The following is a 24,285-nucleotide window of genomic DNA, read 5'->3' on the forward strand; positions in this document are numbered from 1 at the left end:
AGGAAGCACTGTGACCTTTAAAGTTGCTTCGGGGGTTACTGAGTCTACAGTCTACACAGGGTTAACGAAATATTCACTGCACCCAAAAGAAGTGAATAAATAAAGTTACTTTGAGGGAAAGGGAATGGACACATTCTTACCACCGGCAGGGCACACGCTGCAAACAGGAAATCAAAAATTAAGTGTCATAATAACTAACCAAGGAAAAACTTCCTCACCTCACTCAAACTTAAGTGGAAAAGTTCTTTTACTCAAAGAAAAGAAAGGAGATGGACGTACCCTCACCTCACGGCCTCCTGGCCCCTACGCCAGCCCTGTGCGCAAACACACAAGAAATAAATTCCAGAACGAACCGCGGCCCTCGTCCTCAGACGTACATGCCAGTTATCTCTGGGGAAGAGGACGCGGCTGAGAGTCTGCCTTGGCAGGGGGACGGCCAGCCGGTGGCCCCGGAGGAGCGGGGGAGGGGAGGACGCCCCCCCCATCACGGCCCCTGGCTGGCCTGCCTTGGCAGCGAGCTCGCTCACCGGCAAAGGACACTGGTGTCCTAACTCGTGTTCCGCGAGCATTAAAATGCTGCCTGAATGTCCTACTTTCGACCCAAGTGACAGTGGCACCTACGGTTTAAATGGGGCTCAGAGATGTCACTGGCTTGGGTTTATTATTCCTATGTTTGTTTCACTTTCAGAGTGGGGGGAAAAACGAAAACCGAAAAGAGAGAAATATGTGAAAATACGCACACGTTTATTCTTTCCACCACATCTCAAGTAAAACAACAACGCTTAATTATCGTATACCTCAGAAACACGAATGCTTAGCCCAGCAGCTTAACCAAGCTCCACGCGGGAGAGTAGGTAAATATTCTAAGCCAGTCTTTAAACAAGATATTGCAAATAATGAACTTTTAATATTCTAAAACCCCTTAATTACAGAAAAGGAAAAGACTCATGAGGCAGATTATCACAGCAGCAGAGTCTATGGAAAAAGCTCCCAGCAGAACTCGGCACAGAGAAAGCATCGAAACGCTGTTTACCGAACGTCGGTTTCAAGGGAATGACAAACTACACCGCTTTATTTCACTGTTTGTAAAGCGCAGGTCAACACGACCTCTTCAGATCTTGAAGTCCATGTTTAACGGCTTAACAAATATTTACTGAACCCATCTTCTGAACTACTTTCCACTAAGATCCTAGACTTGGTATTATTCAAGCCCCTGCTCCTTAGGGCAGCACGGAGGGGGCCTCTAGGCCACACCCCCCACAGCTGCCGGTGCCCAAACCTGGCTCAGCAGCACCCCCTCCCTGCCCCGCATATGAGCGGGAGGGGCACGCGCGCCCTCGCACGCTCGCTCCGCAGTACGCCCAGGGACCCGCCACGGGCCGGCCCTGTTCGCCGCACGGGCAGTCGGCACAGACCCCAACCACACACGGGGAGCCGCAGCCCACAAACAGGAACGTGGCCGGGCCAGGCCACCAGGGTGAGCAGCACCGGGAGGGGACCGGACACGAGGAACGTGGAAATGGAGTGCGAGGCCCAGGGCGTGGATGCGGGCGCACCAGGCTGCCAGGAAGCCGTCTGCAGATGGCATTCGAGACGGGCTGGGAAGGAGACGCAGGCAGACACCTGGAGAGTTTTCCAGAAAGGGGCGCAGCAGGGCACAGGCCTACGCAGGTGTGGGGAGCGGGGAGGGGGGGCAAAAGGAGAGAGGAGGCGACGAGGGCGGGGGGCTCCAGGATGAAGCGCCCCGGTCCTGGGGGGCTGTGCGGCCCCACAGGACGGGCAGGCATCTGGGGGAGCTGTGCGGGCTCTGGCGGGCTTCTGTCACAGGCCTGATGGGACTGCCACGTGACGCTAACTCAGGAGTGAGGACAGCGGCTCAGGGTGCGACTTTAAAACCCGCGGCAGGAAGCGAGCGGCTCGAACCCGGACCGCAGCGGGTCGGGTCGGGAGACATGGCCGGCTTCCAGGCGCTCTGACAGCGGAGCCAACAGAACTCGCCCGCCGGGCTGGTGAGCAGCTCGGAGAGAACAAGGGGCCGAGACGACAATCTCCAAAGGTTTTGGCCTAAAACCTGGAGGGCGGAGCTGCGTTAACCACAGGCAGGACGGTCTGCAGAGGACAATGAAGGACTCGGCTCGGGTACGTGGGTCTGAGGGCCTCTCGGGCCGCCCAGTGGGGACGAGGGCGGCCGCTGGACAGGCAGGCCTGCAGCCGGGTCTCCTGGAGCTACCGAGGACCGCGGGGTAACACCGAGGGCGCGAAGGACGCGGAAGGGGCTGGGGACGGACCTGACACCTCTGGAAGAGGCGGCGGGGGCACTGGGAGCAGCGTCAGCCAGGCAGAGGGGACATGGTGAAGGCAGGTGTCCTGCAGCAGGATGGTGTGCTCAGGGGGGCAGCGGGTGACTGCGTCGCATGTGACTGCAGGTCCCGATACCAGGTGGGCGAGCCGTGCTACTCACACAGCAGCGGTGTGGGGACGGCCCCGAGGGAGGGTCCTGCCTGGGACGTGCCGGGAGATACAAGGGGCACAGAGGACGGGAGGGACGCACGGGAAGGAAGTGAGGTCAGGACAGGGCTTCTGAAGATGGGAGAGCGACGGCTTGCTCGGGGCTGGCTGGGGACGTCCCACGCCAGGGGAGGCCTGCAGGAGCGGCATTCCCAGGGGAGCAGCTCCGGAGGGCTGGCACGACTGTGCCTCGTTAAGATCGGCAGCGGCTGCGCTTTCGATGGCCCTCGACAGTCACGACAGTGCTTTACTCTGCTGCACAAACATTCCCTGGTGGCAAAGAGAAAGGTCCTGTCTTCATGCTCATAAAAGGTTAGCGTAGCACATACCGTCACAAAACTACACTTAACCTGACGATCACCTCAAATCAGAGTCAGAAAGACGTGAAGTGTGTATTAGTGATAAGTGCATTTCATTAATACCTAACGTGGCATTAAAAATAACAAAAGTTCCCATTCTGGTAATGCTAAGTGCATGTCGTGCTAGAGGCTCTATTCTCGTTCTCGACCCAGTGTGACAGAGGCGCAGTGCCACCTGCCTGCCGTCCTGTGTAACTTTACCACGTGCTGGGTTCGCTGCAGGCAGAGGAAAAGCCCTCGGAGCATTCTCCGCCGGGACCTCACTTCTGGACAAGGCGCTGACCCCCGCGCTCTGCTCCTGAAACGCTCTCGTTTTAGGGACTCAGGCTTTTCCACTCTCGAACTGAATCCAAAGACCCCAACCCAGAAGAGTTAGAGCCACCATCCCAAAGAGAGGGCTGTGTCCACGCCCAGTGGCCCTACGGGAAGCGAGGCCAACCTCGGGCGCCCGAGGCGGCTGCCTGACTGCCAGGGACAAAGGACGGATGGCAGGTGCCAGGGACAAAGGACGGATGGCAGGCGTCTTGGAACCGTCGGCACGTCCCCGCTCCCTCGTGACTGCTGCAATTCCGCCTCTGCCGAACTCCCCGCACAGGCTGCTCGGCTCCTCACCCAGAACCCACCCAGCAGCCTGTGCGGCCTCAGCGGCACCTGACAGGACTTGTCAGCTTACAATCCCTTATTATTTTTTATGTTTTACGCCTACAGCACCTGGTCTTCCTGGCTGGTCTCCCATCCAAGTACTAACCAGGCCCGACCCTGCTTAGCTTCCGAGATCAGACGGGGTCGGGCGTGCTCAGGGTGGCACGGCCGGAGACCAGCTACCTTCTCATCTATCTACGTGTTAGACCAGTCAGGATGCCACCTGAGTAAAAGACCTACTTTAAAAAGGGTTGAAAAAAAATCAATGATATCTTGAAATATTTATTTCTCTTTCTCAGACATCTGAACTCATGCAACATTAAGAATAAAAACTTATATATACGTAACATTTAACGTGCGACATGCTTCCCTGATTTAAAAGGACACGGGGGCAGAGCGTGGTGACGGGCAGGGGCCGTGGGCCTGCACTCCCGGAGAGACCCCTTACCTGTCCGGTCACCCAGCGGGACTCAGCAGATGTGCTGCCTGCCCTTTCCAACAGTGACTTTAGTTGGGCCTGAGCAGTTTTTAAAAATTATAACATATACGCCCAATTGCAACATACACACACAATTCAGGCAATACTGTTACAGGAGAGTCATTCCTCGAACTTCATCGAAATGTATTTACGTCTGCTTGACAAACATAGTGAACAAGACTTTTTAACAACTCCCAACCCACTGCTAAAGAGCATTCAAAACTGTGGTCTCGCTGGCCCCACGCCCTCCTCCGTGTGTCCCCCCCGCCTCCAGCACCAGGCTGGGCTCTGCCCCAGACGGACTCCTGACACTTCTGCCCTTCGCTCCACTTCCGTCTCTGCTCATTAAGGCCCCCCAACCCCCAGCTTGTGTCCCTGCCACCTCTGCAGGCCCAGCCCTCAGACTCCGCTCAAATGCCCCCTTCTCGAAGCCTCTCCAGAGCCCCTCTAATTAAACACAATCTGCCCCTTCTCTCGATTACCATAATTTGCATGATTCACTTTAATGGCATTCAGCTTGTAGTGGTTCCCATTAGAATTATTACGGTATTACTTTTATCTTTTTACAAGCTCTTGAAGACAAGAACCACCTCTCCTACTTACTTAAATCCTCTAATTTAACAACAACAGTGTCCTGTGTTTGGAAGGCACAGGGATAAAGAGAATTCAGGAATGAAGACATCCAGCTGCATTATGAAGTGACTGAAAACTGGCTGTGCCCTCGAGCGAAGCATAAAAATCAGTAAACGCTGACCAGCTAAACCAGCTCGGTGGTTCTCAATTTAATTGCACATTAGAATCATCCAGGAAGCTTTTAAAATCCAGATGCCAGGCCCAGAATTTCCGGGGGAGGAACCCCAACACCTGTGCGTTTAATCCCTGGGGTGATGCCCCTGGGCAGCCGGGCTCAGAACGAGCTGCTCCTCGTCATGACTGGGCTTCTGGGACATCACGGGCCTACGAGATGTGCCTTTCCTACGAGTGCCCTGCAGGCCCCTCCACCCCGCTTAGAGGCTGAACGAGAAGGGAGGCCTGTAAGCACCTTTCTTCTCCAAGGCCAGACCGAAGTAAAAACTAGTCATGGCTACTTTCGTCTAAAACAGTTGTTTTGCTTTTTTAAAGATTCTAAATTTTCCAAGCCACCTTTTATTCTCACTCGTCCGCCGTCTCCGTGTTCCCGTCCATTACCCAGAGTGAGGTGGCACCTCACGACCAGGAAGGTGACCGATGCTTTCGGTGGGGATGAGGTGAGCTCCTCCTACCGGCTCCCTCACAGGGAACTCCACTAGCGGTCACCCAGACTGAGTCTGGGAAGTGCCAGGTCCTGGCCCGGGGTCCAGACGCCTCTAGGAGCAGGCGTGGCAGGGTGGGGTGGAGCGGGGCTTCTTCCAGAAACAGCAGACCCTCGGCGCCAAGGAGCTGGGTCAGAACTCCTTCCTGCTGGCCTCTGGGTTCCACTGCAGCCCATTCAGCCACCACAGCTGCCCACGTAAGGGCTGTGGGGGTTTCGGGGACGGTGCATGGTGAGAGGGGTCAGGGACCCAGCATCTGCACTCCTGGAGCAGGGCTCAACAGATGTGCTGCCTCCCATTTTCAACCGTGAGTTTCGCTGGGCATGGCCCGTGCTTCCTACCTCTTCGCGGGTCCGCTGAGCAGCCGCCAAGCCTGGGGCGGGTGCCTGGACCTCTGCGGAGACCAGGCCTGGCAGGCAGGGGGAACGTGGTGACAGAGGACACGGCGATGGCGCAGCGGCGAGCAGTAGAGGGAGGACGCTGCCCGAGCGCCTCTGAAGCTCCGCGCTCAGGGCCGGGCGGCCGCGCCTGCTGCAGAGGTGCCGCCGCGCCCCCCACCGAGAAGAAGAGCTCAGATGTTTCCGAAAGCCCACGGTCCTGCACGTCGGCACTTCACGGACTCAGAGCGGAAGTCGAAGGTCCCTTCCGTGACCGGCTCATGTCCACACTCAGGAGGATTCGAGAAACCGGGACCCAAATAGAGTGACCCGGACAGCGAGGCCACTCGGCGGAGACGCACCAGGAGCAGCCTGCAGGGCCTGCCTGGGACGCTCGCAACAGCTCCCAGAAGCCGAGTCAGCAGGGCACCAGCCGAGCAGTCTGTGACTCCGCAGCAGAGGTGGACTGACAGCTGGCTGCCCCCGAGGGGGCCGGTGAGGCGATGTCCCAGGTGGCACCCCCACGGGACGGTCCCAGAGATTTCAGGGCTGGTGTTCCCCATGACTCATTCCGGTCCACTGGGACCGCTTCTAAGGAGGCAAAGGGGTGCAGTCCCACCTGTCACTCCTCCATCCACAGGGAAGAGCCTAGCTGCACGACAGAGGAAAGCATGGCCAGCTCCCCACGTCCAGGCCTCCTCCGGTGACCCCCTAAATGCTGGACCACGTGCGAGGCTGCAGAGGCTCCTCCCGCAGGAACGCGCACGGCCCGGCCCACGCAGCGGACGACCGGGTGGGCCACGCCGGACCCTTCCAGACCACAGGGAAGGCTGCCGCCTGGGGAGGCGGTCAGGACAGGGCCCCCTCTCTGGAGTCTTCGCCTTTCCTCAGTTTAAATACCTGCCAGGCGTGAGGGTTCACAGACGTGGAGAAAGCCCTCGAAACCTCACTGAGCGGCCACGTGACTTCACGTAGCTCTCAACCTGCTGACACTCAGTTTTCCGATCTGCAAAGGAGGAGGTTATCAGCCTCGACAGACATGTGGGAGGATGAAGTGACGTGTGCGTTCTAAGTGCCCATCCAAGTCCCTGCGGTAACGGCCTCAGCAGACAGCGGTGCCGGCGGGCAGGTGCCTCGGGCCACCTCCCTCCGAGATGGCTGTGAGGAAGGAGTTCAGGCCAGTCTGCACACATATAAACACTCCCCAAATAAACTGCACCTATTTGCCCTGAGAATACTCGCGAGCGGCACGTGTGGCCTCGGCGTTCACCCCGAGATAACTCGCGGATCACAGCCCGACCTCACCCCAAAGTCTGCCACGGAACACCTCGCTTTCACCATTATGTTCGCATCGCTCCGGTGTATCGATGGTCTTTGGGAACAGACGACGTCATTCTATTTATCGCATTCTGTTTTTAGCACTGGCGATCCCATTTACAAAACACAGTAATTCTCGGTCGCTGAAAACGTGACATCCTAGAAAACGTGGCCTCCCTATGCGTGACGTGAACATCGTTCTCGAACAGTCGTCACTGACGATGCATCTGGCGCATCGGTTTATGTGCACCTCTCTGTTTCATCAGGAAGACAGACAAGTTCTGTTTAGAAATAACCCCAAGGATGGTTTTTATATTTTATTTTCACACTGAACACCAGTCAGATTCGCTTCAGCCTCAAAGAGCGTGTTTATGGAAAATTAAATGAACGCTGGCCGCGAACGGCACTTTTTTTTCTAAACGGGAAATAGGTTAATAAGTGAGCTTGTAAAAGCCTGCGGAAACATGGTTTCTTCAAATAGAATCTGATCACAATTGGAGAAGCTCAAGATTGTTTCTGAACAACAATAATAAAACACCTGCAGAGCATTTAACCACACAAAAAAGCAAATTTTAAATTTCTTATCATTTAAAAATATTACATGTAGAAAGTCAGTCATTTTCCCCAACTTCCTAAGTACAGGGTTGACAGAGACGCTGGACTTGAACGACGCCGGGCGCCCCGTGCCTGTGGGCTGAGCCGCGCTGGGTGACCTCAGCCGCCCGCACCTTCCTTGCCGCTTCTCCGCCCCGGATCCCGCTCTCCCGTCCTCGGCCAGCGACTCACAGGGACCTGCTGCGTTCACCTCACCAGCGCCCGAGACGGCCCCTCCAAACACAGGGCAGCAGGTGACGGCCAGCACACGAACGCAGCCTCGCTCACTCTCGCCGCACGCCGACACCACAGCTGCACGCACGTGCGCGTGTGGCCCGTGCTGCGCGTCGTTCTCACGTGCCTGCCCTGTCTTACCATTTCATAGAGCTCTCTCGAGGGCAGGGGCCGTGCATATTGCTTTGTTTTGACTTCACACTTAGCACAGTGTTATTCATAACATCATAATTCCAACACTGACGACGACGTCACAGTGGAATTACTAGTCAAACAGGAAGGAGCGGACGCCCTACCCGGCGGGAGACAAGAGGCCGACTCTTCCAGGGGATCCTGGACAAGTGACCTGGACAAGCAGGACCCCCAAAAAAGTCTAAGGCCAGTTTGCTGCATTTCACCCGGAACCCCGTTTTGCCTCCTCTCTCCACCTCAGGGGCTGTGTCGTCTGTTAGATAAAGGGCCCAGTCACCACTATGTCCAAGGCCAGCTCCACTTCAAGAATCCCATAAACCCATTGAGAGTGAACGACGTGTCGGGTGAGAACAAGGCCCACCGTGAGCCGTCCCTGCCCGCTGGCCGGAGTTTCGCGTCCCGTGCGCCTCGCCCTGTGTCCTCGCGGCCGAGACAGGGCCACCGTCCAGCGAGGCTGAAGCGGCCGGGAGAGGAGACGCGCCACTGTCCTGAATGAACGCTCCAATCCGTCTCTGGTTTCCTTTTCTTGCGGATTTTATTGGAAGAGAGAGGTATTTAATTACGGATATGCAGTAAATAAAAACAGAATTATCATCTGTGTTCACCCATAAAAAGCTGTCTACATGAGAATACTTTTTCTGATAAGAAAAATAACACTTTTTAACTATAAAACTTTAAACTATTTTAAAACAAAAAATAGAATACAAAAGTTATCCGTCTCCAAGCCCCAAAGATCCTTTACGTGTAGCACATGTCGTTCGAAACTTTTTCGTGAATATACACACGTGCGCTGTTTTCACACAAAATGAAGCAACGCCGTGTAAACTTGACGACGTGCTGGCACTTGACAGTACAGGCTGCAGACATCTTTTCATTTGCGTCTAGACGGATCTGTCTCACTCTTGTAAAGGCTGCGCAGCGTCCCATCGTACATATGAAACGAGGCCTCTCACTGAGCCCGGTTCGCCCCTCGGTCCGACGCAGCTGCCCGGGCATGAGTCAGGGAGGAGGCCGGGGCTGGCGGGGTGACCGCGCCCGCAGAGTACAGACGAAGCGGGGCTAACTCGCCCTCACTTTCTACTCTCAGCATCTGCCTACCAGCGATACTTCCCTTCACCTGTAATTACACGGACCAGCTTCTCCTCGATTCAAGTTTGAAAATTCCCTGCAATCAAAGAATCTCCAAAAAAATGTTCCACGAGCATTTTCTATTGTTGCAGGCTCTAACGTCTTTCCGGCAACACCACACTGGCAATTGACCCTAAACGTGCACCAAACGAGACCAGTGGAGTTCACGAGAGCGCGGGACGAAGTACCATTTTTACCTCTCGGTCGCCATGCATAGTTAAGACTGTCCGATTCAAAACACAGTTTGTCAGATAAGAATAAGAGATCCTCGAATACGCAAGTTAAATACGTCTAGTTAACTGAGTCATAGTCCCAAACCTTTAAGTCATCCCCACTCCAAGGAAAACACTCTGCCATGACACAGGCCTTCGACGAGCCCCGTGACAGGAGGCGGGGCGGGCACATCTGCGTGAGGTGCTGGTGGCCGTGACGGTGGGCCGAGGCTGAGGCGCCTCGCTTGGGCGGCTCGTACCTTGTACAGCGGGCGACGCACGTCGATGGGGCAGTTCTGTATCACCTCGTCGACGACGTCCGAGATGGACTCCATGAAATCCGGGTTAGCAAACTAGATTTCACATGAACGGAAAAGAAACACTGCACGTTTCTCTCAATGAGACAAAACAAGAACTTTTTCTAAAGTAACTGACAAATCTAGAATCTGCTACACCTTTAAAAACTTCACGTGGGAATGAATATGTCAAATGAATCCCATGTGACGATGTGCATGGAGCGATGATGACATGTGTCCGCTCGAGAGATGAAACGTGTGGGTTCAGTGAGCAGAAAACATCGAACAGTAGTAACAAGGGCAGACCAGCCCTGTTACAAACACACCGTCCGCTCGAGAGATGAAATGTGTGGGTTCAGTGAGCAGAAAACATCGAACAGTAACAAGGGCAGACCAGCCCTGTTACAAACACACAATGAATCATGCCAATAAGAGATTGTAAAAAGCATGGACGTGATGTAGGTGATGCGTAATGAGAAACACTATGAATGTATGATGAGCATATCACTTACGAATACTAGTATTATAAAAAATATTAGCCAGATATTTAAAAAACAATCATAGTCAATGAAAGATCACTGCATAGTGGCTTTAAAATGAAACTATCAACACGATATCCTTCATGTTACTGAGTAAACAGACTTAGGTTCAATTGTCCGAATAAATAAGCTAAAGAATAAATAATTCAATTATATTACATTGAAATGTTTTTAAAATCAAGAGAAACATTAATGTATAGTAAGTCAAGAGAGAAAGAAGGTGACATCCAGCTGCTCACCGGACATGGTCAGTTTTATGTCTATTTCAAATCAATATCAAAGACGTGTGTGAATGAGTATATTTTACATCATATTAACACACATTGTGTGCTATTTCCCTGTACAAAATAGTTATACACACATCTAAAAATAGGCAGCATTTTGCAACCTACCTATTGAATATAAACTGAATTAGGCAGGAAAATATACCAAACTATAAATAAATTGCATTTAAACCTTAAACTGTTGCCTATTACTGCTTCTACAAAAGTAATAATTATTTGTGACTGCCAGTTAAAATGATGATAGCTGTGTTTTCTTACAGACCAGCTAACTAATGGAAAGGTTAGTCTTCAGACAGATGCTTCAACTAGAGGGCAGCAAGGGCCATGTATTACAAACTGGGGTCAGGGAGGATGTCACCAAGGACGGAAACGTATGTCATCCCACTCGTGTACAGAAGCCACGTGCACTTGGTCCCGAGCTTAGTTTTCACGTTAGTGTGAGGTCAATTTCAAGCCATTACCCCCTATAGCTCTTATACCTTCTCCCTCAGCACTCTGGTGTCTTCAGTTGTTAACTACTCAGGTAATCAAGTCTTGGAGAGGTAAAGAGAAACAATCAAGCAGACAAACCGCACAGGGGGCCGTAACTGTCTATGCCATGTGCCCACTTGACGGCGGCCGACTTGCTCAGTGACGGTCACTGAGAAGTGATCGCAAGGTGGCAGTATTGCTCCATGCATGCCGTATTTCAACACACTCACCTCTGGGTGAAAGAAAATCTCAGGTCCTAGGAACCTTTCGTAGCCGACGTCTATAACGAACTTCTTCTGGTTGATTGCGTTGATCCCCGTGTACTGCTTGATCCACTTCCGGGGATCCACGTCATACTTGGCAAACTCCTTGACTATGTCAGGACAAATGTAACAGTATTTCTCCTGCACACACACACGAAGACGCCGGGCATTAACAAATGCCCAGAGCCTCGTCCCCGTGACAAGCAGCCAGCAGCCCCAAGCATTAGGTAGAGCCGTTAGGCACAGCCCGCGATGAGCCCTGCCCCCCGCCTCAGCCCGTGTGGGTGGGCTGTCGGGCCCCCCATTCTGCCGTCTCCCACGGCCGCACTTGGATTTGGATGCATAAATCTGCTTTCTTTGCAATTCAGCTGCTGACCGCAGTCTGACTGCATCAAACTTGTTGCCGTGTCATCCGAAATGCTTCAAGGTGTCTACTAAGTATCTCGTCTCCATCTCTTTCCTTCTTCCGCCCCCTGAACTCACTGCTGTCCAGCTCAGGACCAGCAGACCTGCACTGCAGCCCAACCCTGAATGCAGGAGACGACATCCCGACGCCACCCCCGCCCATCGCTGGTCCTGAGCCCCGCGCAGTCTGACGGCACCATCGCCAGCTCCACAGTGAACAAAACACACACAGACCCCCGCCCGCTGGCTCCCACGCTCTGGGTGAGAGTCCACGATAAACACGCAGATGGTATGGCACATTACAAGGTGGCAGGAGTCACGGAAAAAAGGAAAAGCACACGCAGGGAGGACGAGGCTTGCTGATGTGTTCGCCTTGGCACCACGACCGGCCTGATGTACACGAAGTGCTCCCTCTGCACCCGGGGATGCCTGGTGGGGACCTCTGGGTCGATTATCTGTCCTGAGAGTAATCTCAGCAAAGCGGCAGGTGGCCTTGAGTGCCAGCTCGGAATGTAAGCTTCCTGCGGGCACTAGGGGTGGAGGGGGTGCCCTATACACACGGAGCAAGACCCACCAAGCAGCCAGGCTGACTCACAACCGAGCACACGAGGGCCCGTCACCCTCCACTCAGAACGCCAGCCGCACTGGCTCTGAATGGCCGCGGCGACCCCGCGGTGGCCTCGGCTGCTCGGTCAGGCCCGCTCCTTGCATACGTGGGCCCCTGGCAAGGAGGGCAGGCAGCTCGTGCTCACTCAAGGACCTCTGAAGGCGTTTTCATGATATGAAGCTTAGTTTCCTAGCATCCCTGGACACATCTGATCGCCCTCAATGTCATCGAGCAAGGCTATGAGTGCTGGGCAGACGTGTGACACAGGGGGTGGGCTGGACTCAGAATCTCCCAGGCTGCAGACGGAACGCTAAGCTGTCCCTAGAGGCCTGGTCGGTCTCGCGGCACGCCGGCCAGCTTCGGCGATGGCGCCAAAGGCCTGGGCGAGGCGGTGGAGAGCAGCGGCAGCGGCCTCGGTGCTGGCTCGGGCTGCGAGGGTGCTGTGGGCCGCGGCCCGCACTGCCCCAGGCCCGCCAGAGCACACAGCCACGGCAGCAACGCGGTGCAGGGGAGGCCACATCGCTCTCCGCGGGATCCCTGCCCTCACCGGAACCAGTGGGGCCGGTACTACCAGCAGGGTGGCCGGTCTGGGGAGCACACGAGGTGCCTCTGCTGCCCCCCAGCACGCCCTGGACGGGCCGGCTCCCACGGCAGGGCCCGAACCACGGCCCAGACAGCCAGCGAGCGAGGCGAATGCGCCATGAGGACCAGAGAGCAGCCTGGCGGCGGGTCACTACGCCCGGGAACCATCACTGAAGAGGGGTCACGGCACTCGTCCACCGGAGCCCTGGGCAGCGAGGACAAGAGGTCACTCCGGGCCCCACTTCTCACAGACTGGGCGTGGCATTGCAGGCACAGGAAGGAAGCGGGGAGATCCTGGGGAGCGCTCGCTCTGAAGAGAAGTCTCCTGATACCTCTGCGCGCTCCGCGGGTCTGCCCGGGGCGCAGCAGTCACCACTGGGCGAGCCCATCCCGGGGGCTGCAGTCGGCACCGTGGGCAGCCGGCCACCGGCTCGCGTCGCAGGAGCCGTCCTGAGAATACCTGTGTTCACCAAGAGCGCCATGCGAACCCGGGAGTCACCTGTGCTGCGCCCCTCCTGCAGCCGCAGTCACTGGGCAGTTGGCCGGGAGGAGGGCGTGGGGGGACGTTAGGGTCACCTCCCCCTACTTCCTCTGCTGCTCAAAACTGACTGTCCCGTGAAAAAGGAGATGCTCAAGCTCACAGGTCACACCCCGCACTGAAATTCTCCCCAGACAAACCCTTCTCTGTCCTGCGCAGAACTTACCCTTGCATCCCTCGGGGTCTCCTGCATTCTAAGAAAAGTCACCCTGCTTCTGCAACCTGGCAACTTCCTCTAAAAAGTGTCTGTCAACTTCTGTGTACCTAGTCACACGAAAACCAAACTGATGGATCAGACCAAGTGGACATTTAAATAAAGACCAATAAGCCATTTTTAATTCTAATCCAATGATTTAATTGTAAAACGCCCTGTGACTTTTCTAGCAAACACAGGCGGGTTTTGTTTCATGGTCCAGGTCCTGGCACAGACGCCTCTGAGCTGTAGTTCTCGGGGTACAAAGCACACACGACAGGTGCCGGCACCGTGTCTGAGTGCTGACGTCACGGATACCTAACGCCACTGCCGCTGCTCTCAGCTCCTTGTCCTAGACGGGAAGCACGCAGAGGACACGCTCAGTTCACTGAAAGCTCTCTCTAGTTAGGCTCCAACAAAATGCTTCCGTTCGCAGCGGGGAGCTCTGCAGGTGAGGGCCCGAGGAGGCGGCTGTCAGTCTGTCAGCCCCTTACTCAAGTGGGAAGCAGACAGAGACCCCCATTCTCAGGGAGAGGGAGGAAGGCGGGAGCGGGCGTGTTGGCAGCAAGGGGAAGTGTCCAGATACCGTCTCTCCCTCCCCCCACCACCTCCAAACCGGCCCCTTTCCCGTCGGGTTTTACCTTAACGGCTTTTGCAGTCTCCAGGGACTGCTCAGGAGGGACTCCCACCTCCCGGTCCCTCAGCAGCTGCTGGATGAAGTAGGTGATGTCTCTCCCTGCGATCGGGATGTGCTTGATGCAGCTTCCGATGACGTAGCCTTCTGCCTGCGAGGACGGGCGCAGGAGGCCGGTAAGGGGCCTGGGGGTGGCCCAGCCTCCAGGCATGAAGAGCAGCACTCGGGGAACCCACCCCACCTAAGACAACCCACTACGGCGCCACCGTGACCCAGAGCAGAGCTTCCTTCAGGAAGGTGAAGAGAAAACCAGCCGGCTCATTCCCAGAGATGCTGTGTCAGGGCAGATGATGTGATGCTGTGATGCTGTCCTTCATTCCTTCCCAAGAAGAAGCAAGTCCTGTCTATAAACTGTTAAGCCAAGTACAGATCAACCTGCTTATATTTATAAAGCCATTTGGGTCGGGCCTGGGATGGGAGGCCACCTATGAATACCAGGTGCTGTCGGCGTTAAAAAAAAAAAAAAAGTAGCCATTTGGTGCAGTTCGCAGGACTCGGAGCCTGACCTGGACTCAAACCCACTTGCCGGCCGAGGGACCGTGGCGAGTGTGTGAGCATCTTTCACCCTGGCACCTCTGTCCACTACGGGGGCGAGTAACAGCCATGGGGCTCAGGACTGAGCTGACGCCCCATGACCAGTGCAGCACACAGCGCGGCTGGGCATCTAAGCTCTCCGTGAGGGGGCCCGTCTGCTGTCCTGAGAGTTGCACGTGTAAGAGACAATGGATAAGCTGGCCTGGACTCTCTGCCCTCGGAGCCCAGCGTGGGCAGGAGGTCGGATACTGTCGCTCAGCCGCCTTCCTGAGCCACTGAAGCACGTCTGCCGGTGCCAAGAAAGGGGCCAAGAGCTCACGCCCCACAGCTCGGCCCCGGCCCCTCATCAACCTTCCTGCGGGCACGACCGGCCACGGGTGTCGGCACACCCCAGCCTGCTCTATGGGCACCGACGGTCGAGGCGGGTGATGCCCTGCCAGTTCCAGCCAATAAAGAGGAGACTCCAGGTCCCATATCACAGCCACGTGGGACAGAGGGCGCGGACCGCTGGCTTCCACTTACAGCTGGATCCGTTCTCACGGTTACGACTACCAGCTACTGTCACCAGTTAAATCTCCAGGACAAGCTACCGAGTCCCTCCCACGTTTCCTTCTGTTGTACCCAGCTTCTGGAGGTGAGAGCAGATCAGCCCTTTCCACAGAGTCCGAGTTATTTGTAAAATACTTTAAGTTGGAGATAAAAGATATGTGCAAATTAAGATAGTAAAGATCCACTTAAAGTCACAGCACTAGCTGTCTAACAAACTACTCACAATTACCACACTCTATGCATCACTCTCTAAAATTAATTCAACCGGTGTTAAATCCGTATCAGATTCACCACAGCATTAGAAACATGAAAACCACCTGCAGGCCCGACAGTAAAATAAATAGGTGAATGATGCTACACCCGCATGACGGGCCACTACGCGGTTACTAAACATTTTTTCACAGAATAGTTCACCATACAAAAAAAACATTAGGGATTTATCATTATGCAAAATATAACTTTAGGATTATACTATACAATTAGAATGCAGAACCAGACATAGGATGTTCCGGTTTTGCTTAAAGTGTGAACACGTGTGCACCTAAGGGACGAGCTTGGAAGGCCGTACAACCAAAATATGATGTGCTTCTCTGGGTGAGTTTATGAGTCATTTTATTTTCTTCTTCACATTTCTCTATTTTATCCAAACTTTGTACAAATGTCATTTTTATAAACGGAAAAAAACTGAACTAAGATACAAACAAAAATTTTAAAACAACTTGCTCCGCGGGCCAGTACGCCACGTGAAACTTGTTTTCCCTTCTCCTCCATCAGCCAGGACGGAAGGAAGCAGGGCCCACAGCCCCTCCTCGGGCCCCTGTCTGCACAGATCCTTGGTGGGGTGACCTCAGGGAGAACACAGACACCAGTTGGTATTACGCATCAAGTGGCACTGACCTGTCTCAGTGATCCACAAAATGAGTGTCTGGGACTGGCTTGAAGGAGCTCCCAGCACAGAGCACACCGTGCAGAGCACCTTCCACCCGGCCCTGTCCCTCCTGTCCCCTTGTAAAGGGCACCCTGACAGGGGCACAGGAGGGGGCTGGAGGCACCTGGCTTTTTCCTTCCTCACTGGTGACACACCAACCACTAATCCTTCCCTCCAGAGATCCTGACCTTTAAGGATTAAAAGCATCAGCACAGCACATTAGTACAGCATTCCTTTGACTTCCTGAAATGAAACAGTGACTATCTCTTCAGTTTAAGGAAATAAATAGTTTTAAAAAACCCTAGTTTGCATTTTAAAAAGCTATACATCCACGGGCCCTGTATATGCAGAAAAGGGCTTGTGATGTGCGTATGTGACCAGCAAGAGAGCAAGACCCATCTTCCACTGCATGCCCCACGGTGGGCCTGGGCCGGTTCCACTGATTTTCAAAACACCAATTTTAAACAATTCATGAGAGAGAGACAAAGAGGAAGGGAGGGAGGCAGGGAGGGAGGCAGGGAGGGAAGGAAGGAAGGAATAAGCTGTCTCTTAAAGCCCAAATTAGAAATCACTTCTCTAATATTTTGAAATTTAAAACCAAAAAGTGACATTGCAGAGCACTCTGCAAGTCAAAATATATAATCAATCTCTCCTTCTTGGCCCTTAAAATAAATTTCTAAAAACCAGAAGCATTTTCTCTCAAGTGTGAGCTGGTTAAAGCCATCCGCACCTTGTCGGGAAACAGAGCTAACCCTTCAAGTGGTCGTACACCACACCTGTGAATCGAATCTCCTGGTTGAGTCCATCCCCACCACTCAGGTCCTGATCCAGGAGAGGCCCCCTGGGGACAGATCAAGCAGAGCCGGGGAGACCCCACACAACTGCTGCCTTTCCAGGAGCAGTTTAAAGCTGCCCCTGCGAATGTAAACCCTCCCAGATGCTGGGCTTCTTTTTTTCTCACGTACCTAGTTTGAAAACTCGTTACCTTTTCTATGCACAGCTATGACGTTAAAAGTGCGACTTTCTAGAAGGGCTTTCTCTTTTCATTTCTTCCCTTACCTTGAATCAGGGGTGCCCTACAGAATGAAGCGGTGAGTAGTCTGCTTACCACTGGGATTGCGTGGGTGACCCCGTCCCCGCTGTCGATGACGGTCCCTGTTAACGTGCGTTCGCCAACTTGCCGAGACGTCCAAGACGCTGCTAAGGCCAGCACCGCCTGGACAAGAGACACGGACACCACGAGCCCGGGGAAATGGTCCTGACGTGTTCTGCAGCCCATCCTCAGACTCAGCCCATACGGTCCTCCTCGCTCAGTGAGTCTGAGCAACCCCTCCCCTTCTCCTTCATCTTCTCTCCCCAAACTCAAATTCCAACCTGGACAGCCAACATGCAGATTCTGCACACTGAACCTGCAGCCGACATGCAGATTCTGCACACTGAACCTGCAGCCAACATGCAGATTCTGCACACTGAACCTGGAGGAGTCCAGTTCTCAATAAAATAAGTCAATTTTTCGCAAAGACAAGCCAGTGAGACAGGGGCTTTACTATGGGATGAGAACACTGATTTCTAATCCACTGGCTCCCAGTGTGGGTCCACGGTCGGGCTGCGATGAGCTCACTTGAGTTTTTAAGACAGATTACTAGGCCTCACACTCAGAAACTCTGTGCTGGTAGGGCTAGGACACTCTCAACCATGGGCAATTTCATCCCCAAGGGGACATTGGGGACTGTCTGATCCCATTTTTATTATCACACTTGGGAGAGGGGAGGCTGGAGGTGCTGCTTTTTCTAGTGGGTAGAGACCAGAGACGCTGCTAAACATCTACAATGCACAGAACAGCCCCGCCCCAAAGAACTGAGCTTGGAGAGCCTGGTCTGGATGAGTGGGCTAGGGGCACGTGTGTGTGTGTGCGCACGCACACGTGTATTCTGAAGAGGAAGCGCACACGACACGATCTACACCTACACGTCTTTGGACCACTCCTTCCCTGTCAGGCAGCTACGGCGTCTGGGAACCAGACAGCAGCTGTTTTTACCTGGACTGCGATGTAGAGCCCCGGCACGTTAAACGACTCAAACATAATTTCTGCAAGATACTCTCTGTTTTCCGGTGTATTCAGCGGAGGTTCTGTCTGTAAGAAAAGTCACCACATTAGCGTTCGCCCGAGCTTCGTGTGATCCCATCAGAACCATGAAAAAGTGAATCGGAAAGCACATTAATTAGGCCTGTGTACAGCTCCCTGATTTTACAGAGTAGACCCAGAGTGAGTAATTAAAGAAATCTGGCTGAGGGTCTGAAAAGCTGTAAGATGGGAGAGACCTCCCTAAACACCCCTCTCTTAGCAACCACCCCAAAACAAGAACGAAGTTACAGAAGGGGAAACTCCATCTTTGATAACATAACACTTGAACACCTGAAACTGACACAGACCTGCAGCAAGTTGCCAGGGGCAACAGAAACTCGACCGAGGTGAGTAAAGGCGCCAAGACAGCACCAGTGACCTCAGATCCCGGGGAGACAACAGAGCTCTCCAAAGAGGAGCAAAGGCGATCGATGAGCCCTTGTGTGGAGCGAGAAACTCTAAGTTTGAGCAGAAGCTTCCCCAAACCCCACCTGCCACTAGAGTACAGAAAACAAGGTCCGACAAACATCGCCGCCATCAGCTGCAAGGCAGAAAACCCCAGGGCAGAAGCAGCTTCCCCCAGACACTGCCCTGCCCCCGCCACCCCGGCCTAAACTCACGCACACAGCTAGTCCAGGAAGAATGCTCCTCATTCAGAGATGAGGAAAGAGCTCAAAGAAACAGCCAAAGACCATACTGGAAAAAAAGAAAAGAAAAAGAGAAGAAGAGAGAAAAGTAATGGGAAAAACCAATGGCAGACAAAAGACTCATACCCAGAAAAATATAAAAACGAAGCAGCTGAAAATCATGAAGACATTTCAAAAAATTCAATTATCTATTTAATGACAATAACCATTATCAGATAGGATGAAATGACAGAATTAAAGAAAGATAAAAAGAATAAATAAACCTGTTTTTTGTCACTCAGCAATATGTTGTGCATTTTTCCATGTCAGTAAGTATGGCTAAACCGCACATATTTAAAGCTGCAAAAGAAAAACAGAATAAATAAAAACCCTGCGGGCCTTATCCAGGAAATGTGCACATTACCTTTGCTGTGGACTGAACTGTGCCCCCAAGAACTAAAAAAACGCCCTGCTCCCCCGCCCCAAGTGTGAGCGCACGTGGAGACGGGCCGTCAAGCGGGGCTGCCTGCCCAGGGTCTCAAGGGTGGGCCTGACCAACAGGACCGCTGTCCGCGCAGGAAAGGAGGCCACACGCAGTCTGCGAGACGGACGGCCACCGGCGGGGGCGGGGCAAGCCCAGGGCAGAGGCCTCTGCGGACCCCAACCCTGCCCGCACCTTCGTCTCCGACCCGGGGCCTCCAGAGCCCAGGAAACTCGCCTGCTGCTCAGGCCCCCCGCCACGCCGCCGCCAGCTCGCCTCCTCTACCACCCGCGCGCGGGCCACACTCAGTCTTAAAGTGAGAGGGCAGGACCCAAGCGGTCCACATCTGGCCTCACTGTCAATCAAGTATGTTGCGAAAACAAAGTATATCTAAACATACGAGAACCTGGAGAATTTGGTGCCCGTGAACTCTGCATGAATTAACAATTAGAAGATAAATTTTAGCCAAATAAGAATGCAGAAAGTATAGCCAAAGAATTACGGTGAGCAATGAATCCATTTAAGATGTAAGATAAAAGGTTTTTCTTTTCTGGGAATCATATTCACAGACCAGGATGTAAATGTCATAAATTGAACCAGCAGAAATAATATCAAGTTGATATGTAGACAGAGAAAATATAAACACACTGATATCCTCTTGTGATGGGATCAAGATACTGCTCTAAACTGAGACAGCATCGGAGACATTACTATACACAAAGCGATAAATAGTAATATTAGAATAAGTTTAGTAACATTGCTAATCAAAAGCAAGTGGCAGAAAAGGTAAGAAAATGTGCACACGTGCCAACCGAGTCACAAATCACAGCAGGAAGGAGTTAATCACCCCTAAACAAATGCAGGGTAAATATATAAAATTATAGTTACAGTAAACTATGTGAAAAAAAATTACTAGGAAGAACACACACCTAATAGAAAGAGAAAACCAAATCTGTTTTAAAAAATTAATACATAAATAAAACATGCTAAAAACAAAAAGCATAACAAAGTGGAACAGCTGACCTAAGACCAAACCGATCTGTCACACAGCAGCATGCCATACCAGCACGGTTAAGACGAGCGCAAAGTCGCGTCCGTCGGGCCAAGCCCTGGCATTCCACTTTCCTAAATGTGGAAGTAATTTCCTCTCTCCCTGCGTGCTTAGCACCTATCTCATAGAGCCGGAAAGACGTGAGGGGTCTAAGTGCTCACAGCAGCCCCCGGCATGTGGAAAACTCGATGAAAGTGAGTTATCAGTACTAAAATCATCAGCGAATACAAGTGACTCCCTTCTGCCCTTCACCCCGTCTTCTTTCCTGGAACACACAGATGAAGACTGGAGCTGCAGTAGCCAACTTGTGACCATGAGGCATTCTTAGGGTGAAAGCCTGTGCTGAGGACAGCAGGGCACGGAGATCCCCAATGACGCTGGGGAGCTGCCACATCCGCACTGGCCCCCTTCCTATACATTTATTTAAGAACAATAAATCCCCTGAGTTTAAACTACCGTTTTTACACTTCTATTACTTGCAACCAAACAATTCACCATCTGTGAAGGATTTACATTAAAACCTACACACTTCCCTTTAAGGAGCGTTTATAATATAATTAAGTTCTGGTTCTTGCATCAGATTCAGCATTATTAAGAGCATATCCCGATGGGTCTGAGAACCATAATCATAAATCCATTTCTTCCTCAACCCTCCATTTCTTCTATGTTTACTACCAGTAATTGTTCCTTTAGGAGACCAATTTAAATAACAGTTTCCCAAGCCATTATTTATAACAGGCTCTAAATTGGAGGTATCGAGTTTTATTTTTTTTATACTAAAGCATATGATTAAAACATCACATAAATACAAGCTATGTAAACATTTTTATTCGTAACAATGGTAAAATATCATCTGGTATTGATTCAGCAATGAATAATTAAGCAGTACCATAAAAACTGATCCATATTTCGGGATAAAGAAAGTAAACTGAACACATGTACCTAATATTGCCCCACCCCACCCCCCTCTCTAACTACAGTAAAGAAACCTTTTTAAAAACCTAAGTCCTCACGGAAGGGAGGACAGGGGAGGAGCGACCACGCACTGGAAGCTGGAAAGCACAGGGGCCAGAAGCAGCGGAGCAAACCCAAGGAAGCCGACGCCCGCACTGGCTGGAGGCCGCCACGCCGGAGAGCGCAGGCCCCGCTCATCTGCGAGAACCGGGAAGGGCACCATCGCAGCAAGTCCCGGCATCCCACACGCGAGGCTCACTGCGTGCCAAGGGACGGCCACCTTACTGGCAAACACTGCACCTGATGAGTCTGGGAGGCTGTTCTGGAGAGATGAGCATTGAGCAGCCGGAGAAAAGAGCTGTGCCCTCACCGACGCAGACAGGTCACCCAATCCACTGAACCCGAATGGAACCAAACAATGAAGGGAGGGGCGTTCGCCCTCGTCCTCCCTCTCTGCCTCTGGCTCTCTCCCCTCCCTCCTGATCTCTCCCTCTCCCCCCGCCCCTGGAGCTCGGACGTCCCTTTCTTGCTCCTGGACATCAAAGGTCCTAGTTATTGGGCCTTCTTGAGCAGCACGTGCTGTTTGCTCTTTCTTGCTTGATTTACACTCAAAAAGTTAACAAATCTCTCTTGACGTCATAACTCATTTTCCACTGAAGAGTGGAACTTCTAAATCACCGACTCTGTCCCATGGGCAGTGCCGTCCTGGAGAAGCGTGGGGTCCCACCTGCCACCTACTCGGTCCTCACGAACAGTGTGCGCCGAGTCTCTGAAACGTCTCGAAAAACATGAGCTGTAACGAGCTCGCTGCATGCACCCTGCATGTTCAGACGTCTGGTCGCAGCGGTCAGAAAGAACACTGCGAGCCACTGAGGGGCGTAGAATCCACGACTCGCAGACTCTGCACCGAGAAGCCCCTGTCTGTGTGCAGTCCAGCGACATCTCCAGCTAACGTCCACGACTGGGCCGTGAACCCGCACCTGCGTCACTCCTCTGCCCTTTCCAGTAAGTGATGATTAAGGGCAGAAACCCGGAAGAATTTCCCACTTCATCCCTTCCTCAATCACACCGCAGAAAGAACGGGCTTGCGGAAATCAAAGCACGATATATAAAACAATATCTCCTTATCTTTGCCTTAATAAACTTGATTCTTTTTGAACATTCATTGCAGATACTCGTTTTTGGCAAACGGACTTTAGCTTTTCCATATTCACACCAAACACTTCCAATTCATTCCTGGCAAGTGGTTTCATCTAACTAGATTATATATGCCAGCTAAATCAGGAAAAAAAATTTTAGGAAAAATTTCCTGTGGGCTGGGTCCTGGCGGTGTGCGCTTGCTCCACAGGCCCGAGTCCTGGCGTCCCTCCAAGTGGAGCAAGAGAAAGAACTCCGGGCACAGAAAGCTGAAGCAGAAAGCAGCACGCAGCTGGGGATGGCGCCTGCTCCCAAATCCTACCCAACAGGTAGTTACGTGTGTGCGGGAGAAGGAAAAAGGCCAAGTGTGACAGGTGGGAATCTGTGCTTTGTTTTGGCTACAAAGACAAAGCCACTCAGACACACTGTCGGTTCCCTGGCTCCATTATTTTACATAAACCACTGTCGATGCACAGGATACACAGCGCTCTGTAACACACAGTACTCATACTTGGCGATTCCTACTTGTGAAGATACAGGCAGGAAAAAAGACCAGAGCGCTGTCAAGGACTTGCTTTAATAGATATGAAACATGTAGATTCCACCATCACGACAGCCTTGTGGATAACATAGTTTACTCCAGATAATTTTAAAGAATACTCCGTACTTAGCATTAGAAAGAATTATGCAATTGGATGTGGCGGGGACCATTTCACAGTGTGTTTGTGTGAAAAAAATCCAGAACTCACTTGTGTAGGTTTTAATACGCAGCTTATGTTACAGGCAGTTGCTCTCTACGAAGCAAGCGTTTTGTCCGTACGATTAATTCTAACTTAAAAAGAGCATTTGATCGAAGAAAACGCATCGTAAAGGGCAGAACAATTAGAGCAGATCCCATAACAGAGACACAGTCCTCACCCTCTGTAACGCTTACTGGGTCTGCACAGGGTTACGCAGCATAACCAGGGCCCGTAACTCAGCTCAAGTTTACCTGCAGTAAGACTGAAACCCTGGCAAAATAACTTCTTGATCTGTTTCCTCTGCTAATAAGCAAATCCAGAGTCACGCAGTGACCTCAGGGGCATGGAAGCCCATGGCTGGGTCCCTCCCAAGCTGGTGCCTCCCTGCACGCCCTTGCTGCTGGAGGCCGGTTTAGGCGCTGACCCTCCGGGCCAGGTGATCAGATGGCCCCTCCCAGCCCCATGGGTGAGGTTCACCACTAAATCTGCCGGCAGCTCCGCTGGCCAGTGACCAAGTCAGGCATGGGCCAATCTGCTAGGGAGGTTTCTGGGAATCTTAAGTGCTTCTTCCTCCGAAAGCAAATATATCAAGAGGTGACAGAGGCCTGGGCAGCCACCTGGGGCCCAAGGGAACGAACACCAGACGCTCTGAGCTGGCTGGCACCCAGGCCAGGGGGAGCCACTGTGTGAGCCCCAGAACCCGAGGCGGCCGCCCTGGAGAGTGAGACACCCCGCCCCTTTCGGTTTTGGGCATTTTTGTTGAGCCTCCTGTTCTCTGTCCCAGAAGCACCTGAGTCATAGGAACCGCTTTAGCAGGAATTAAAAGCACCCCAGGGAAGAGGATCCCGAGTTTAAAATCTCAACAATTAGGAATTCGCAGGGATGTGCTCCTCTTGGATTGTCACTCACCATTAAAAAATAATGATCCTCAGGTTCAGCTCGAAGATACTTAAAA

At 52.6% G+C, this 24,285-nt stretch overlaps 1 protein-coding gene and 1 pseudogene across 4 annotated transcripts in view; both read right to left on the minus strand.

Moving 5' to 3' along the window:
- The window catches only part of ACTR3B (ARP3 actin related protein 3 homolog B), a 32,540-nt gene extending 8,255 nt beyond the window's left edge, over positions 1-24,285 (minus strand). For 2 of the 4 annotated variants that reach the window (XM_006920607.2, XM_015596197.1), the window contains exons 1-7: positions 24,240-24,285; positions 19,252-19,327; positions 18,255-18,350; positions 17,325-17,432; positions 14,153-14,296; positions 11,154-11,327; positions 9,594-9,686 (exon numbers count right to left, since the gene is read on the minus strand). In XM_006920607.2, coding sequence (XP_006920669.1) covers positions 9,594-9,686; positions 11,154-11,327; positions 14,153-14,296; positions 17,325-17,432; positions 18,255-18,350; positions 19,252-19,284 — 648 coding nt within the window. In that variant the 5' untranslated portion in view covers positions 19,285-19,327; positions 24,240-24,285. Of the gene's footprint in view, positions 1-3,869; positions 8,519-9,593; positions 9,687-11,153; positions 11,328-14,152; positions 14,297-17,324; positions 18,351-19,251; positions 19,328-24,239 lie in introns of those variants that run through there. The other 2 variants (XM_025039014.1, XM_025039015.1) reach the window with 2 other exon arrangements.
- Positions 3,567-3,685, minus strand: LOC112469954 (annotated as a pseudogene).

The sequence above is a fragment of the Pteropus alecto genome, unplaced genomic scaffold (assembly GCF_000325575.1).
Source record: "Pteropus alecto unplaced genomic scaffold, ASM32557v1 scaffold48, whole genome shotgun sequence".
Classification (NCBI taxonomy): domain Eukaryota; kingdom Metazoa; phylum Chordata; class Mammalia; order Chiroptera; family Pteropodidae; genus Pteropus; species Pteropus alecto.